Source organism: Oncorhynchus clarkii, chromosome 23, assembly GCF_045791955.1.
Source record: "Oncorhynchus clarkii lewisi isolate Uvic-CL-2024 chromosome 23, UVic_Ocla_1.0, whole genome shotgun sequence".
NCBI lineage: Eukaryota > Metazoa > Chordata > Actinopteri > Salmoniformes > Salmonidae > Oncorhynchus > Oncorhynchus clarkii.
In genome coordinates this window covers 41563784-41583877 of record NC_092169.1, presented here as the reverse complement: position 1 = coordinate 41583877, position 20094 = coordinate 41563784, and the positions used below count along the sequence as shown (strand labels likewise).

The window sequence follows — 20094 nt, the reverse complement described above, 5'->3', positions numbered from 1 at the left end:
TTTTCCCAGTGGGTTATCACCAGTGGTGTAAAGTAATTAATTAAGTAAAAAATACTTTAAAGTACGACTTAAGTAGATTTTTGGGGGAGTCTGTAGTACTATTTCTATTTTGGAAAATTTAACTTTTACTTCACTAGACTCCCATATAAAATGATGTACTATTTTTCTCCATACATTTTCACTTACACCTAAAAGTACTCGTTACATTTTGAATGGTTAGCAGAACAGGAAAATTGTCTAATTCACACACTTATCAAGAGAACATCCCTGGTCATGTCACGACTTCTGCCAAAGTCGGTTTCTCTCTTTGTTCGGGCGGTGTTCGGCGGTCGACGTCACCGGTCTTCTAGCCATCGCAGATCCATTTTTCATGTTCCATTTGTTTTGTCTGATTGTCACACTCACCTGGTTTTAATTCCCTAATTACATGTTGTATATGTTCCCTCTGTTTCCCCCATGTCCTTGTTGGGAATTGTTCATTGTAAGTATGTGTGCCTTTTGTGACTGGTGCGAGATGGGTTTTGTGCCCATGTGTTTTTTATATGCCGGGAGTTTTGTACATTAAACGGCTCCGGCCATTTACCAAGTTCTGCTCTACTGCATTTGACTTCCATGCCACCAGTTACCCACCCATTGACAGGTCATCCCTACTGCCTCTGATCTGGCGGATTCACTAAACACATGCTTCATTTGTAAATTATGTCTGAGTGTTGGAGCATGCCCCTGGCTATTCGTACATTTAAAAAACAAGACAATGGTGCCGCCTGGTTTGCTTTATAAGGAATTTCAAAAGATGTAAACTTTTACTTTTGATACTTAAGTATATTTTAGCAATTACTGTCACGGTTTTCCTACTCTTCGTCTGAGGAGGAGTAAGGATCGGACCAAAGCGCAGCGTGGTGTGAATACATCCTTTTAATGATAGACGAAAAAACACGAAGTACACTAAACGAACAAACAAAATAACAAGACGACCGTGACCGCTATCAAAAATGAGTGCAAACATGCAACATCACATAAACAATAACCCACCAACCACAATACAAAACAGGCTACCTAAATATGGTTCCCAATCAGAGACAACAACAAACACCTGCCACTGATTGAGAACCATATCAGGCAAAAACACATAGGTACAGACTAACTAGACATGCAACATAGAATGCCCACTCATATCACACCCTGACCAAACAAAACATAGAAACAAACAACGCAAATAATGGTCAGAGTGTGACAATTACATCTACTTTTGATACTTAAGTATATTTAAAACCAAATACTTTTATACTTTTACTCAAGTAGTATTTTACTGGGCGACAAGTTTTTTTACTTGAGCCATTTTCTATTAAGGTATCTTTACTTTTTCTCAAGTATGACAATTGGGTACTTTTTCCACCACTGGTTATCACTGAAGATGTAAACACACTGGCTCAAATAAAACAACATCTGTTTTCATCCTCTCTCTCTCTAGGAAATACTGAGGATGTTCAACAATTCAATAAGTTAAGACAGTTATTCAGAGGAGCTAGCCAACAACACAGCTAACACAATCACTTCAAACTGAAGCTGGAATGACTGCAAACTAGCAACCCTTCGTTTCGTTGTACCTTTATTCAATTGACATTTCTTTGTATATTTTGTGGAAATTGTGGAATAGATACCGGCTGCATTGAGTTTTAACCAATCAGCATTCAGCACCTCGGCAGTTCAAAGATATCTGAGGTGCATCTTAGCATTCCTCCTCTCACACATAATCTCACCCCCTGGCTACCTGGCTGCTCTTCAAAGTCCAATGCACCTTTGATCCATCCCCAAGGGCGGGCGGGCGGGCGGGCGGGCAAACAAACAAACAAACAAACAAACAAACAAGCACGCACGCACGCACACACACACACCTACACACACCTACACACACACACCTTCTGGGGTATGAAAGCCATGACTAATTCCCCTGGGCACAGCATCACAGTATCAGACAGAGGGCACTTGGCTTTCCAGCTGGTTCTTATGAGCTTGATCAGCCAGTCAGTCCCAAATGGCTCCCCATTTAGTGCACATATTTTGACCACAGTCCATAAAACTCTGGTCAAAAGTAGTGCAATATCGAATAAATTGCCATTTGGGACAGTCAGTCAGTCAGTCAGTCAGTCCCACACACCTTAATGCTATCTCCTCTAACTTAATACCATGCCGCTGGCACAAGTACACACACACTTACACACTCCACACAGAGCTACAGTGGGGCAAAAAAGTATTTAGTCAGCCACCAATTGTGCAAGTTCTCCCACTTAAAAAGATGAGAGTGGCCTGTAATTTTCATCATAGGTACACTTCAACTATGACAGACAAAATGAGAAAAACAAATCCAGAAAATCACATTGTAGGATTTTTAATGAATTTATTTGCAAATTATGGTGGAAAATAAGTATTTGGTCAATAACAAAAGTTTATCTCAATACTTTGTTATATACCCTTTCTTGGCAATGACAGAGGTCAAACGTTTTCTGTAAGTTTTCACAAGGTTTTCACAAACTGTTGCTGGTATTTTGGCCCATTCCTCCATGCAGATATCCTCTAGAGCAGTGATGCTTCGGGGCTGTTGCTGGGAAACACGGACTTTCAACTCCCTCCAAAGATTTTCTATGGGGTTGAGATCTGGAGACTGGCTATGCCACTCCAGGACCTTGAAATGCTTCTTACGAAGCCACTCCTTCGTTGCCCGGGCGGTGTGTTTGGGATCATTGTCATGCTGAAAGACCCAGCCACGTTTCATCTTCAATGCCCTTGCTGATGGAAGGAGGATTTCACTCAAAATCTCACGATACATGGCCCCATTCATTCTTTCCTTTACACGGATCAGTCGTCCTGGTCTCGTTGCAGAAAAACAGCCCCAAAGCATGATGTTTCCACCCCCATGCTTCACAGTAGGTATGGTGTTCTTTGGATGCAACTCAGGATTCTTCGTCCTCCAAACACAACGAGTTGAGTTTTTACCAAAAAGTTATATTTTGGTTTCATCTGACTATATGACATTTTCCCAATCTTCTTCTGGATCATCCAAATGCTCTCTAGCAAACTTCAGACGGGCCTGGACATGTACTGGCTTAAGCAGGGGGACGGCAGGATTTGAGTCACTGGCGGCGTAGTGTGTTACTGATGGTAGGCTTTGTTACTTTGGTCCCAGCTCTCTGCAGGTCAATCACTAGGTCCCCCGTGTGGTTCTGGGATTTTTGCTCACCGTTCTTGTGATCATTTTGACCCCACGGGGTGAGATCTTGCGTGGAGCCCCAGATCGAGAGAGATTATCAGTGGTCTTGTATGTCTTCCATTTCCTAATAATTGCTCCCACAGTTGATTTCTTCAAACCAAGCTGCTTACCTATTGCAGATTCAGTCTTCCCAGCCTGGTGCAGGTCTACAATTTTGTTTCTGGTGTCCTTTGACAGCTCTTTGGTCTTGGCCATAGTGGAGTTTGGAGTGTGACTTTTTGAGGTTGTGGACAGGTGTATTTTATACTGATAACATGTTCAAACAGGTGTCATTAATACAGGTAACAAGTGGATGACAGAGGAGCCTCTTAAAGAAGAAGTTACAGGTCTGTGAGAGCCTGAAATCTTGCTTGTTTGTAGGTGACCAAATACTTATTTTCCACCATAATTTGCAAATAATTTCATTAAAAATCCTACAATGTGATTTTCTGGACTTTTTTTCTCATTTTGTCTGTCATAGTTGAAGTGTACCTATGATGAAAATTACAGGCCTCTATCATCTTTTTAAGTGGGAGAACTTGCACAATTGGTGGCTGACTAAATACTTTTTTGCCCCACTGTAAATGCAGTGAGCAGTAGAGCAGGAACTCCCAATATGTCGCAATGCTGTGGTTAGTCCTAACTTATTGTGCGGTAGTACACAGAGCCAAACATTAATTTGATGTGATTAATCCTAATTTACTGTATGGTAATACACAGAGCCAAACAGTAAAATCCTGTGGTTAATGTAGCACAGAATCGTCTAAAATGTCATTGTATGCTGTAGCGTTAATATTTCCCTTCACTGGAACAAACAGACCTAGCCCAAACCATGAAAAACAGCTCCAGACCATTATTCCTCCTCCACCAAACTTTACAGTTGACAATATGCATTCAGGCAGGTACTGTTGTCCTGGCATCTGCCAAATACAGATTTGTCTGTCGGACTGCTAATTGGTGAAGTGTGATTCATCACTCCAGAGAACAAGTTTCCACTCTTCTAGAGTCCAATGGTGGCGAGCTTTACACCACTCTAGCCGACGCTTGGCATTTCACATTGTGATCTTAGGCTTGTGTGGCTGCTCGTCCATGGAAACCCATTTCATGAAGCTCCCGATGAACAGTTCTGGTGCTGACGTTGCTTCCAGTGGCAGTTTGAAACTTGGTAGTGAGTGTTGCAACCGAGGACAGGCATATTTTACTCACTACGTGCTTCAGCACTCAGCGGTTGTTGCTCCTAGAGGTTTCCACTTCACAATAACAGCACTTACAATTGACCGGGGCAGCTCTAGCAGGCAGAAATTTGACAAACTGACTTGGCCATTCTACTGCCAATATTTGAATATGGAGATTGCACGGCTGTGTGCTTGATTTTATACACCTGTTAGCAACGGGTGTATAATCCACTATTTTGAAGGGGTGTACACATACCTTTGTATATATAGTGTATCCTATGAATTACATTGGCTATGCATTGCCTATCTGCAAGGAATTTAAAACACTGTATCAACTATTAGCTTAGTCAGCCCAAGCTCATGGTAGAAAACTTTAAACATTGTATAAAATATTCTGGGCCCTCAGAGTTTCCTGTGCCAGTGAGCTCCGGACAGCCAGAGCTGTAGGCTATTTGCCGAAGGGATAAGAAGTAATCATGTAGGCCTATTTAATAATGTTTCCACCCGACCAGAGTATGACATTTTTATCCCCTTTCATGCTGAGTGGTTATTGAAAGGGAGAGAGCTGGAAAGATTGAGCAAATAGGCTACATTGAGGAACTATTGTCATTCTCAATGGACGCAAAAACAGACTTTGTTTACTTACCGTTTGAGGCAAAGAAGAAATTACTTTGAGAAGCTCCACAGTGATGGTAGCCTAGGACTAGTTCTATGCGTAATCAAGTGTGTGTCCTCACTCAAGACTGACATGTTCGGTCCAAACAAAAGACAATAAATGCATTTAAAACTCATAAATGGAATTAAATAAATCAACATTTGTAAGCCTAGGTTGTGTGCTCTGCAAATAATGTGTCCACACCTACAATGACAAGACTTTAATAATAATATATAATATATTGAATGCATCAACATAAGTTACCATAACTAAAACGTAGATTCTAAATAATGGGAATTTAGGGTAAATGTACTACTGGTGAAACTGGTGTGCCATCCCCTTTGCCTCCACAATGGATTAGTCCACTCAGACAGGGGTGAATCACACAGGTGTCTCGTGTGCCATAATTGCTTTGCCATTGCTCGACTAAAAAAACCGACCAAGCATTCGACCAGTTGACTAAATGGGGTCAGCCCTAGTTTGGAACAAAAGCTGTCACGGGATAATTTAAATACCCTAGCATGACTTATCCGGCAAACATTCTGCATCAAAACTCAGAAGGACAGAAAGGGTCTCCTCAGTCTCAAGCTCGCCTCTAGGTCTGCATCCTGATCTGATCCATCTGATCCTCAACTTCAGTAGATCCATCTCAACACCACCCCAGTTATCACTGCTTTCAGCTGCACTACAAAGAGCAAAGCAGGATACAGCTTTTGTCCCGAGTCGTGAAACGTGTAGCGCTCTCTCCCTCCCACAAAAAATCAATACTTTGACCATATTGACAGAACCCAGCCAAACACCACAAACGGATCAGCCAAAAGGCATGGATCCACTTTCTCCATGAATCGTACTACCTCTGGGCCAGAGTCATCTCGGGCATTTTCCTGATCATCAGGGTGAGGCCTGGAAGCCTTCACCTGTCAGCGCAGGTTCTTACTCTTCACTTCTGTCAGGAGAGTGATCTTTTCCAGTTCACCATCCGTCGCCTACTCACGGTTTTTAGGAGCGTAAAAAGCTATTATCGGTCCTGTACTTGACTCAAAAGAGAAATTACTTGGTTTGTATTTCGCAGTTTGAACCTCACATCCTTCTTTGTGTCGCGCCATCTTTTCTTCCGTTCCATGGGGCGTCATCTTAACATGTGCTGACAATACAACACAACCGATGAACCGGAATGACATTTACTCTCACGGGTGGCCAAAATGAAATAGCTGAAAGCCACGCTCTTACTAAGTCAAGCCTCCGGTCTTCTGCTCTAACCCGGTGGATCACAGCTCAATAACCAATCTGTCTGGGTTAAAATAACCCAACGTTTGTTCTGTCCACTATTTACCCAGCACTGGGTTGAATTTAATCCAGCCTTTTTTTTTGAGTGCAAGCCAGCTAAAGCAAAACCTTAAAGTTTTTGAAAAGTATTTGAACCCATGCCTGGAATATACTGCATCATAAGAAAGCAGCCATTCTCTTTGTGTTTTACAGTGGAAATATAGGGTTAATAGGAGAGTATACATTCCATCACAGCAAAAAGTCTGTTCCATCCATCGGCCTTAGTTGGACTTCTCCATGCATGATTCAAGTCATAGGCGATGTCCAAATACCCATACTGGCGTTCTACATTTTTGGATTTTTGGGTATGCAAAAATAGAACATTTTATAATACGTGAAATTTTGGAAATTGAGTTTGCTTTAAATGCCAGAATGTAATACTTATTTCGGCTTTCATTTATAGAATTCCCTGCACACTTTTGAGGAGGAGAATGGTCTTTTCACACCCACTGCGTCTGACAACAGCTGATATTTAGAATAAGGGACGCACTCTACAAAAACAAATGAATAGCGGGGAACAGTATGGATTATGTTGATTATGTTGATATTTGCTGCTTACTGCACACGTTTTTACTAAACAGGACATTCTAAATAGTATGTAGTACGATTAGTACACAGTATGTAGTTTTAGTAAGCGGTAGGCAAGCCACATTTCAGACACAGCCATAGTGTTTTCTCAATAATGATAAACGCAGTACCATAATAATTAGCATTGTAACTATACAGTATTGTCAAAAACATATTCAAACCAGTCAATTTAAAGGTGCAATGAGTAAAAGTGTCAACTCAAGGTAATGCAAAGACATTTGTTTACATGCCAAGTAGGGCTGGGACGATACCAGTATCGCAATATGTTTTCCATGGCAAAAATGAAAATACGAAGCAGACCAAACTATTTGATCCTTTAAAAACATGCTGTATGTAACAAATGGTGTGCTATAGCTTGGAAAATACATACATCTGACTCTGGACGACAACATGATCCTGTTCTTGGTGTGGCCATAGCTAGAGGCATGTTCTTGGTGTGGCCATAGCTAGAGGCATGTTCTTGGTGTGGCCATAGCTAGAGGCATGTTCTTGGTGTGGCCATAGCTAGAGGCATGTTCTTGGTGTGGCCATGGCTAGAGACATGTTCTTGGTGTGGCCATAGCTAGAGACATGTTCTTGGTGTGGCCATAGCTAGAGACATGTTCTTGGTGTGGCCATAGCTAGAGGCATGTTCTTGGTGTGGCCATAGCTAGAGGCATGTTCTTGGTGTGGCCATGGCTAGAGACATGTTCTTGGTGTGGCCATGGCTGGTTACTGACCTGGTATAGACACCGTTCTTACGCCATGGCAAAAATGAAAATACGAAGCAGACCAAACTATTTGATCCTTTAAAAACATGCTGTATGTAACAAATGGTGTGCTATAGCTTGGAAAATACATACATCTGACTCTGGACGACAACATGATCCTGTTCTTGGTGTGGCCATAGCTAGAGGCATGTTCTTGGTGTGGCCATAGCTAGAGGCATGTTCTTGGTGTGGCCATAGCTAGAGGCATGTTCTTGGTGTGGCCATAGCTAGAGGCATGTTCTTGGTGTGGCCATAGCTAGAGGCATGTTCTTGGTGTGGCCATAGCTAGAGACATGTTCTTGGTGTGGCCATAGCTAGAGACATGTTCTTGGTGTGGCCATAGCTAGAGGCATGTTCTTGGTGTGGCCATAGCTAGAGACATGTTCTTGGTGTGGCCATAGCTAGAGGCATGTTCTTGGTGTGGCCATAGCTAGAGGCATGTTCTTGGTGTGGCCATGGCTAGAGACATGTTCTTGGTGTGGCCATAGCTAGAGACATGTTCTTGGTGTGGCCATAGCTAGAGACATGTTCTTGGTGTGGCCATAGCTAGAGGCATGTTCTTGGTGTGGCCATAGCTAGAGGCATGTTCTTGGTGTGGCCATGGCTAGAGACATGTTCTTGGTGTGGCCATGGCTGGTTACTGACCTGGTATAGACACCGTTCTTACGGCAGAAGGAGTTCTTGACGGACAGCCGTCGGTTGTTGAGTTCCAGGGCGGGGAAGCGTCCCTCGTCCAGGCTGACCATATCTCCATGGGTCAGGGCATTACAGTTGGAGTTGTTCCCTGATGAACACACATAGGGAGACACTGTGACTACAGGCCAGAAGGACGGACAGACAGGCAGTTGGAGGTTAGTGATGCTGTATGTCATGTAGCCCACTCTAGTACTTTTACTACTGTATGGCTGTGCCCCAAATGGCTCCATATTCCCTATATAGGCCATTGTCAAAAGTAATGCACCACATAGGGAATAGGGTGCCATTTTGCACATACACTATGAGTTGTATAGAAACACTAGAGGATGAATCATGGATGTATGTTATTCATAATATTCTGTTATGTACTCTACCACTACTAATGTTACTACTGAGTTCTATAGAAACTAGAGGAGTGACTGGAATGATTCCATAATGATGTCATCAGCAGTATATTAGGCGATTGAAGCCAGGCTGATGATAAATTCCGCAATATTCAACCAAAACACAGCCTTTAAACCTAAACTAAAACCCACAAAGTCTAGGTCAATAGCCTTATCAGCTGATGTCGATGTAATGTAATGTTGATGTAGATGTAATGCTGATTTAAAACTGATTTGTGTTGTTACTTCTCTGACCTACCCTCTGACCTACCCCTTCTTAGCAAGAGCTTTGATCAGCAGACTCTATTGGGCCTGGGTCTACAGTATGATAATATATTTCCTGCCTATGAGTGAAGTAGGAATCTATGGGAACGCAAAGGTCCAAACATCAACTACCCCCCTGATATACCAGACCCCTCCAAAGACATCTGGGAGCAAAGCTGTCATTCTGCAAATAGTCACTCTATTTGCAGTCACACTAACAAGCTGATCTGTTAACTAGGACTGGTCCAGTATTCCATGAGGGGGTTACAGGGGGTCTGTGAGAGTATCTTTGTGTGAGAGAGCAGAGAATAAAGGGAAGCGATAGAGAAGGGAAGAAAGGACCTCTTGTGTTTCGTCTGTCAGTCAGAAACATGGGCAGTGACCCGCTGGATGCCCTACCCTGGCAGGATTGCCCGTGATCCAGACTGGCACTGACAGTGCCACACAGCAGAGATAAGTGTTGAGCCAGAGGAAATACCTGCTAATTTCTGAGAGGAGCAGAATAGATACTGAAGGCCTTCTACTATACTCCTCCTCTACTATACTCCCTCTCTACTATACTCCTCCTCTACTATACTCCCCCTCTACTATACTCCTCCTCTACTATACTCCTCCTCTACTATACTGCTCCTCTACTATACTCCTCCTCTACTATACTCCTCCTCTACTATACTGCTCCTCTACTATACTCCTCCTCTACTATACTCCTCCTCTACTATACTCCTCCTCTACTATACTGCTCCTCTACTATACTCCTCCTCTACTATACTCCTCCTCTACTATACTCCTCCTCTACTATACTCCTCCTCTACTATACTCCTCCCCTACTATACTCCTCCTCTACTATACTCCCCCTATACTATACTCCCCCTATACTATACTCCTCCTCTACTATACTGCTCCTCTACTATACTCCTCCTCTACTATACTCCTCCTCTACTATACTGCTCCTCTACTATACTCCTCCTCTACTATACTGCTCCTCTACTATACTGCTTCTCTACTATACTCCTCCTCTACTATACTCCCCCTATACTATACTCCTCCTCTACGATACTCCTTCTCTACTATACTCCTCCTCTACTATACTCCCCCTCTACTATACTCCCCCTCTACTATACTCCCCCTATACTATACTCCTCCTCTACTACACTCCTCCTCTACTATACTGCTCCTCTACTATACTCCTCCTCTACTATACTGCTCCTCTACTATACTCCCCCTCTACTATACTCCCCCTATACTCCTCCTCTACTATACTGCTCCTCTACTATACTGCTCCTCTACTATACTCCCCCTCTACTATACTCCCCCTATACTATACTCCTCCTCTACTATACTCCTGCTCTACTATACTCCCCCTCTACTATACTCCTCCTCTACGATACTCCTCCTCTACTATACTCCCGCTCTACTATACTCCTCCTCTAATATACTCCCCCTCTACTATACTCCTCCTCTACTATACTCCCCCGCTACTATACTCCCCCTATACTATACTCCTCCTCTACTATACTGCTCCTCTACTATACTGCTCCTCTACTATACTCCCCCTCTACTATACTCCCCCTATACTATACTCCCCCTCTACTATACTCCCCCTATACTATACTCCTCCTCTACTATACTCCTGCTCTACTATACTCCTCCCCTACTATACTCCTGCTCTACTATACTTCCCCTCTACTATACTCCCCCTCTACTATACTCCTCCTCTACTATACTCCCCCTCTACTATATCTACTATACTCCCCCTCTAATATACTCCTCCTCTATAGATCTCTCTCCTTTCCCCTCTTTCCTCTCCCTCTCTCTATCACTCACTCACTCTCCCTCACTCCCTCTCTCCATACTACCCAAAACCAAACCATAACCATAACAAATAGCTTGTTGCCTAGTAATATCAGGTCAATGACATCTTCGTCTCTGCCTCTCACCTGAGTCAGATTTCTTGGCGTACTTCTTGCTCTGTCCTCTGATGATGAGGATGAAGACCAGAAGGAGGATGAAGATAAGACCTACCAGGGCCACCACCACCAAGAACCACCACTCCTCGTAGAATGGCGCCACCTTTTTGGCTGGAGGAGAAGAACACATATAACAACTGGACTAAACACAAGGACAGGGAGCACTGATGCAAAGGTAGCATCTGAAAATGACTGTGGTACATTTGTGTTATACTGATTAGTCTTATATTCTATATAATGAAGTAATATTGTCATTGATTAACATGAAAACCTCAAGCTCGATGGCTTGTGTGTCCCCCAAATGACACCCCTATGAGCCCTGGCCAGAAGTAGTGTACTAGGGAATAGGGTGACATCTGGGACATACTGTAGATATATGGAATAACTCACCAGATATGGAGGCTGAGGGTGGACTAGGAGACCCGTAGCCATAGTCGTTCACGCCAATAACCCGGAAGTCATAACTAACCCCTTGCTTCAGAATGTCCATGTTGAAGGAGTATGACGTCACTTCCTTTGGTATGTCCTTGATCAAGATATCCCACAAGCCCTCATCTGTTGGCAGAGTAGAAGAAGTAGAATGTATTTCAATGAGTAGTAATCAGACATGACAAAACATAGTGGTAAACCAGACTCATTGATATAAGAGCTTATTTAAAAGCATATAGTATGAACACAATCTGACAATGTCCAAGGTAACTCATACCACACACACATTATGTAAGTTATATATTTTACAGCTTCCATATGGGGCTCTCTGGTCTTTGAGGTACAACAACGGATCTAAAACATGGGTAGGTATGATTCACAAGAGGGACTATTATGCGATGTTTCATGTTTCCTTTTGCAATGGCTGCCAGAATCCATAAGGGCTAAGTGCTAATAACTATAAATATTATTTGGAGTTTGACAGCGTTCATGGAGTGCTCAAAAACATCAGCCAACACCAGAGTTTATGTAACGCTTATGTCAGTAGTGAAGAAGTGAAGATATGAAGGATCAATTGAATGTGTTGTAACGCCAGCAGTTTTTCCTGACTATGACAGACTGTGCACTAGTAACAAGAAGAGCTGACTAGTCCTACTTGTGGTTAGGAGCAGGGTCACTTGGACAGTGGCAGGATATTAGGATAAGAAAGAGGGTCAGGGGGGTTGGGGTTTAGGGGTATGTGTTTGTGGCATCCTAATCATCCTCTAAGGCCCCCAAACTCATCTCTGGACCTCCATTTGTCCCATTGTTCCCCTCTGGTCAGGGACTGATTTAGACCTGGGACACAAGGAGTGTGAAATTAAGTATCAGGTAGAACAGAAAACCATAAGGTTGAATAGCCCTGCTCTAGGGAGATCAATGTAATCCATACGAAGCTAAGCCTCTGCTGCCTAATTGGGTTTCCCACCATGTCAGTCAGTCCCATACTCTCAACATCTGGGGCTTAGTGCCCCCAACTGATAGTGAAATCCAAATTCCCAACTGTGCCTCCCTCCCTACATCCATCATCCATGTATTCCCTCTGTACGGCTGTCCCTGAGCACCGATGACGTGGACGTCGATTAAGGCAGCCCCCCTCTGATTCAGAGGGGTTGGGTTAAATGCGGAAGACACATTTCAGTTGAATGCATTCAGTTGTGCAACTGACTAGGTATCCCCTTTCCCCCCTTTCCCAATCACAGATGAAACGTGATACTACGTCTCAAGCTCTGCTGCACCTCAATCAATACTCCATTAAAAGAATAGAGAATGAGCATCACCATCTGTGGAAACACATTGACACTCTAATCTTAGACAGATTATTCCTGTCCAAGCAAGTATCAGGCCGGGCTAAGAGATTGCATGATTGGAAAGAATGTGAAACGTGAATCAATCTGGAAGTGTCCACTATGTGAACCAGAACAGGGTTCACTGCAGATGCACTGCTGAGGCTCTTAATTCCACTAGAAGCTAAAAAGAATACGTCAAGCAGTGGTGTCCAGTATGTCACGTGTTGGGTGTATATACCTGAAGGTCTGGCCTCGATGACGTAGTGTGTGATAGGCGAACTTCCGGGGTCACCGTTGGACCAGTGGATGGTAAGAGCTGAGCCGTACCGAGAGATGAAAGGCTCTCCAGGGGGGCCCGGGGCTCCTGCGTGGGGTCAACGGTTAGAGAAAGGTTTTAGAGTCAGGCAGCCTCAATATGCTTTCAAAAATATTATGGCACATTCAGGGCCTAATCTTAAATTGAGACCAGCACACTCTGACATTTGTTAATCATGCATTGATGTTAATTGAAGATTTGCACAGAATGTTGAGCTAAGTGGCAGGTAACCTTGTGGTTAGAGGGTTGGGCCAGAAGCCGAAAGGTTGCTAGATCAAATCCCCGAGCTGACAAGGTAAAAATCTGTTGTTCTGCCCCTGAACAAGGCAGGTAACCCACTGTTCCTGGGCAATCATTGTAAATAAGAATTTGTTCTTAACTGACTTGCCTAGTTAAATACATTTAACAAAAGGGGGGCATTTTGCAAGTTAGAATTTGGGCCTCAGTGAACTATAAACACAGCCAAAGATAGACAAACCTTCCCCAGGCCCCATGGTGATGTTAGCCTCCACCTCAGGCCCGTATGTGAACGTCTTGGCCCGGATCCTGAAGTTGTAGGTCACCCCATCAGCCAGGTCCTTTATCTTCATCCAGAACGGGGCCCCTTTGACGTCCACCGTCACTATCTTACTGACGCCTGGGGGGGAGGGGGAGTGAAGACAGTCGGCACAGGCCACGGAAGATTCTAGACAAACACACCACATTTAAAATGGGGCTAATACCCAGAGAATGGATTGGAACAACATGAAACACACAAAAACACACACACTGACATAGGCACAGTCCAACAGTTGTTGGGACGTACATGGGAAATGAATGAAAAGGGTTAACATAGTAACATTATCAAATGATTCAGCATGTTATTTGGTGTCAACACACGAAATGAAGGCCACCACTCGTTCAGTAATGAAAAAATGTCAAGTTAAGTTATTTGGATCGTTGATGTTTAGCCACAAACAGTGTGACTGAGCTCGTGTCCCAAATGACAATCTACTCTCTATATAGGGCAAAAATAGTGCACTACATAGGAAATGGGGTGTCATTTGGGATGCATATTCAGAAATGTGCATTCGTTGTGAATTGTCAAATGTGAGATGTGGGACATGACGAGGTGGGTGTCTTACCGTCAACAGGGGTGCAGGGCTCGTAGACCAGCCGGTAGCCCTCTAGAATGCCGTTGGGGTAGGTGGGCTCACCCCAGGACATGTTGACTGACGTGGTAGTCAGCTCACTGAAGTGGATGAAGCTGGGAGCGCTGGGGGCTGGAGTTCAGAGGACACACAGGTCAGAGGTTAAGGGTAAAATGTTAAGGGTTAGGGGCCATAGACAGTAGTGCTACATCTTGGATTGTGTACTTTGACAGCCTTTTTATGATGGCCTCAGAACACAGGACAATTTGAGTTACGAGTTCTATTTTGAAGATTGGAAAGACATTGCAAAAACAATTTAGGATATATTGTTTGTTTTTAGTCATTTTCTATCCCCATGACAGCCATCATATCATCAGGCTCCAGTGCCTATAGGCTACAGTGCCATAGATGAGCTTGTGACACTAACACAGTACATCCAACACAGCTCTCATTTGTGTGATGAGCCTTCTGCTATCAGTTCTGTGAAAAACAGGCTTCATTGTGTGATGAGCCTCGTTGTACCAGTCCTGTGCATCTCTTCTCCTCAACACGCTTGTCACCTGCTTCCGTCTTTTCCACCAAAAAGGCTAGAGCCCTCTGTATCTACCACCCACTTACACCCCTCCACTCCCTCTTGAGATATCAAACACAGAAAACTGCAAACACTTTCCTTTTTACGAGGGGATCGGATGAAACACACATTTCTACAGTGACTGTTCAGAAGGGAGGGAGGAAGACCTCTGGAGGGAACAAGTATCTGGCGACTGTCTTCTGTTGCTATTTAGAACACTGAGCCAGAGACAAAGCATTTCCAAGAAACCACAGGAAGGAGCTTCGAGAAAAAAATAACTTTTAGCCTCTAAACATTTTCATACCATCTTATACCAAACATGACTGTCCAGGGAACCAGCGGATGAGTCAAGAGACTGAAAGAGGAAATTGAAAGGTAACTGATGTTTATGCTGTGTGGTTTCTAACATTCCTGGCTTGGCATGCTGACAGCAACAATTAGGTGCATTGTATAAAAGCTCACAGATAGAAATCCCTGGATGGTTTGTGGGAGTTGGAGGAGGAATTTGAGTCAATAGAATTGCTTTCTTTTCATTTTAAGATAGACAGCTCCTGTGTATGTGTGTGTGTGTGTGTGTGTGTGTGTGTATCTGTGTGTGTCCCACCCTTACCAGCCTGTTGTGTACGGCCCCTGGTTGGTGGGCTTCGGGGCCCGTCCCCTGCTGCGTTGAAGAGGGCCACACTGATCATGTAGGTGGTGTATCCAGTCAGGTTCTTCAGCTTGACCCCTCCCTCTGGCAGGAACAGGGTGCGCAGTCTCTCCGTCTCATTCTTGTGCTGGATCTCCCAGAAGTACACCTGGAGGGAGAAGAAGGAGGAGATATGGAGAACATACACATCTTAAGCCACAGCAAAGATGGCCTTTAAATCCCACTGGGATTAAAGAGAAGCAAACATGTGTAACTGCCATTACATTTGGATGACTTCGATTGGAATTATTTAAATGATAAGAATTCTATGGTAACTCCATCCTTGTGAAACCCTCCTCTTCACCTTGTATCCCTGGATGTCTCCGTTCTGAGAGTCCAATGGAGGAGGCTCCCACGTCACGTCCAGCTGGGTGGCCGTTGCTGATTGGATGGCCACGTTCTGAGGTGGGGCGGTGGGTACTGTGAAAAAATCAAGATGAAAAATCAAGCAAGAAACAACATTAAAAACAGAATAGATTTCAGTGAAACCCATTTCAGCATTTCTTTTTTTTCCTCACTGTTCCTGGAAACACTACAACATCATTGTCTATCTGCCTGTGTGTGGACTGGTAACTGTTTGGCTGAGAACAGGGAAAACCATCCCCACTGTACACTCCCAGGCTCTCACAGTCAAAGACATGGGGATTTAAGAAAAGTGAATGTATCCTGAAACCTGAATGAACTTAATGGTACCAATTCAATAGATGTTTGCCAAAAGCAGCTTGACAAGCAGAATAATCCCCCTGCCTTCAGGGAGGTCAGATAGTCTATAGTTCTCCTGTTCAGGGAGGTCAAAAAGTCTATAGTTCTCCTGTTCAGGGAGGTCAGATAGTCTATAGTTCTCCTGTTCAGGGAGGTCAGATAGTCTATAGTTCTACTGTTCAAGGAGGTCAGATAGTCTATAGTTCAGGGAGGTCAGATAGTCTATAGTTCTACTATTCAGGTCCTCCGTTGAGGTGATGATTGAAATGACAAGAAAAGCAGAGAGAAAGAGAGAGATAGATTGTGTGTGTAACCTCACTCCCTCACTCTGCGACTTACCTGCTTCTCCTACAAACACTTCCTGTGGTGTGCTGGTTGGTCCCTCCCCCACGGCATTATACACACTCATCCTGATCTCATAGCGCTTGTGTTTGCTCAGGTCTGGGGAACAAGGAACAACACTGACATTAACCAACAACGCAGCACAATATTTAATTTCACTTTTATTTAACCAGAAAGGACCCAGAGGTTAGAAAACTGTTTTGTGGGGGCGACCAATACATGCCAGAAAATACAGTTAGAGTCTATCCAAAGATGTAATTGAGTTGTTATTGCGTACTGGAAAGCAATACCCTGAAATATGTGACCGTCTGGCGTTGTGCTGCTTAACAAAACAAATACAAGTTCATGAGCCCATGAGACTTGGAATGGACAAGTAAATCTACCAATGGACAAGTAAATTCCTATTGAAAATACAATGCAACCACGTAGACAGAGAGTCTTTAAATCAGGGCTCACGTAGTGGTCTGTTTGAGCACACTGTCAGAACAGACAAACAAAGCATGTGGCAACAACTCCATTAGACTTAGTTTCACTTTCCATTTCCTCATGACTCAAGGCAGCTGACTGTATCATATACATTTCCTCATGACTCCAACTCAAGGCAGCTGACTGTATCATATACATTTCCTCATGACTCCAACTCAAGGCAGCTGACTGTATCATATACATTTCCTCATGACTCAGACTCAAGGCAGCTGACTGTATCAGAGACTGTATCAGAGACATATTGAGTTTCATCAGCAGTGAGACAGATTGAGTTTCATCAGCAGTGAGACAGATTGAGTTTCATCAGCAGTGAGAAAGATTGAGTTTCATCAGCAGTGAGACAGATTGAGTTTCATCAGCAGTGAGACAGATTGAGTTTCATCAGCAGTGAGAAAGATTGAGTTTCATCAGCAGTGAGACAGATTGAGTTTCATGAGCAGTGAGACAGATTGAGTTTCATCAGCAGTGAGACAGATTGAGTTTCATCAGCAGTGAGACAGATTGAGTTTCATCAGCAGTGAGACAGATTGAGTTGCATCAGCAGTGAGACAGATTGAGTTGCATCAGCAGTGAGACAGATTGCGTTTCATCAGCAGTGAGACAGATTGAGTTTCATCAGCAATGAGGCAGATTGAGTTTCATCAGCAGTGAGACAGATTGAGTTTCATCAGCAGTGAGACAGATTGAGTTTCATCAGCAGTGAGACAGATTGAGTTGCATCAGCAGTGAGACAGATTGCGTTTCATCAGCAGTGAGACAGATTGAGTTTCATCAGCAATGAGACAGATTGAGTTGCATCAGCAGTGAGACAGATTGAGTTGCATCAGCAGTGAGACAGATTGAGTTTCATCAGCAGTGAGACAGATTGAGTTGCATCAGCAGTGAGACAGATTGCGTTTCATCAGCAGTGAGACAGATGGAGTTTCATCAGCAGTGAGACAGATTGAGTTTCATCAGCAGTGAGGCAGATTGAGTTTCATCAGCAGTGAGACAGACTGTGTTTCATCAGCAGTGAGACAGACTGTTTCATCAGCAGTGAGACAGACTGTTTCATCAGCAGTGAGACAGACTGTTTCATCAGCAGTGAGACAGACTGTGTTTCATCAGCAGTGAGACAGTGTGTGTGAGACAGAGTGTGTGAGACAGTGTGTGAGACGCAGGCAGGCCTGTGAGGACTTACTATCCAGCTCATACTGGGTGAGAGAGGACTCGCTCAGGTTTCTCACGCTGTAGGGCGCTGTGAGGGTGATGGGTCAAACATGAATAGGAGAGAGAGTCAGAAGTCAGAAGAGAGAGGGGGGTAGAGAAGAGACATGTTATTTTGTTAGTGTGGTATCGCAGTTCCAAGTATAGGTCCAAAAGTCTCCTTAGCAGCTTCTAGCCCCAAGCCATAAGACAGCCAAACAGTTAATCAAATGGTTACCCAGACTATTTGCATTGACATTTTTTAAGCTGCTGCTACTCAGTGTTTATTATCTATGTTTTTGTTCATATATATACATACATACATACATACATACACACACAAACACATACATGTACACATATATATATACACATATATACACAAGTATTTCATTCATTCAGATCTAGGATGTGTTATTTTAGGGTTCCCTTTACTTTTTTGAGAAGTATATCCCAGTCTGCTGTCCACACATGCTTCAAGATGGCCACCATTGTTCCTGTACCCAAGAAAGCAAAAGTAACTGAACTAAATGACTATCGCCCTGTAGCACTCACTTCGCTCATCATGAAGTGCTTCGAGAGACTAGTCAAGGATCACATCACCTCCACCATACCTGATACCCTAGACCCACTTCAATTTTCTTACCGCCCCAATAGATCCACAGACGATGCCATCGCCATTGGACTGCACACTGCCCTATCCCATCTGGACAAGAGGAATACCTATGTAAGAATACTGTTTATTGACTATACCTCAGCATTCAACCCCAAAGTACCCTCCAAGCTCATCATTAAGCTTGAGGCCCTGGGTATGGACCACGCCCTGCGCAACCGGGTCCTGAACTTCCTGATGGGTGGTGAAGGTAGGAAACAACACCTCCACTTCGCTGATCCTTAACACTGGGGCCCAAAAGGGTGCCCCCTCCTGTACTCCCTGTTCACCCATGACTGCATGGCCACGCACACCTCCAACTCAATCATCAAGTTTGCAGACGATTAACAGTAGTAGGCTTAATTACCAACAATGATGAGACAGCCTACGTGTGAAGGCTCTGGGAGTGTGGTGCCAGGAAAATACCCTCTCACTCAACATCAACAAAACAAAGTAGATGATCGTGGGCTTCAGGAAAGAACTTTGAAAGTTTCATCAAGCGCTATGATTAAACTGGCCCTCATGAGGACCACCACATGAATGGAAGACCCAGAGTTACCTCAACTGCAGAGGATGATTGACCAAGCATTATCACTATTGGAGACATATTTTAAGTTCTACAAGGGTATTTTATGCAGCTGAAACTTGTTTTAAATGCAAAGAAAACACATTTTATGATTTTTAATAGGTTCAAAAAGTTGGTTGAAAATACACTTGCACTTTCGAGCTTAGATGGTTCTGAAATTAATCAGGTCTCTGTGTATAAATACTTAGGGATGTGGTTGGATGATGAACTGTCTTTTAAAAGGCATATTGACCAACTTTGTAAACGGCTATAAATCAAGCTAGTCTTCATCTATAGAAACAGGACATGTTTGTCCTCTACAAATAGAAGACAAATTGTGCAAGCTACTTTTATGTCTGTTATACATTATAGGGATATTATTTACATGCATGCTACGGCATCAACACTTAAATCGCTGGATGCTACTTATCATTGCGCACTTATGTGCACCAGCTACAGAACTCACCACTGAGTTTTATATCAAAATGTGGGTTGGACTTCACTGTCTGTGAGACAAGAACAACATGCTCTCGTGTTTGTCTATACAGCACTTCTGAATAAGCTACCTTCTTATTTATCATCACTCATCAATATTATAATTATAATTCCTAAAATCAGGTCTCAAGCCTGGATTACACTTGAGGCCCATG

At 43.5% G+C, this 20094-nt stretch overlaps 1 protein-coding gene across 1 annotated transcript in view; it reads right to left on the bottom strand.

The window, feature by feature from the left end:
- Window positions 1–20094, bottom strand: part of LOC139381372 (protein sidekick-2-like) — a 605846-nt gene that overhangs the window by 20803 nt on the left and 564949 nt on the right. The window contains exons 34-43 of the mRNA XM_071124848.1: window positions 18223–18279; window positions 16554–16655; window positions 15817–15932; window positions 15435–15621; window positions 14248–14385; window positions 13602–13808; window positions 13046–13171; window positions 11441–11605; window positions 11021–11161; window positions 8386–8524 (exon numbers count right to left, since the gene is read on the bottom strand). Of these exons, the coding sequence (XP_070980949.1) occupies window positions 8386–8524; window positions 11021–11161; window positions 11441–11605; window positions 13046–13171; window positions 13602–13808; window positions 14248–14385; window positions 15435–15621; window positions 15817–15932; window positions 16554–16655; window positions 18223–18279 (1378 nt within the window). The remainder of the gene's footprint in view (window positions 1–8385; window positions 8525–11020; window positions 11162–11440; window positions 11606–13045; window positions 13172–13601; window positions 13809–14247; window positions 14386–15434; window positions 15622–15816; window positions 15933–16553; window positions 16656–18222; window positions 18280–20094) is intronic.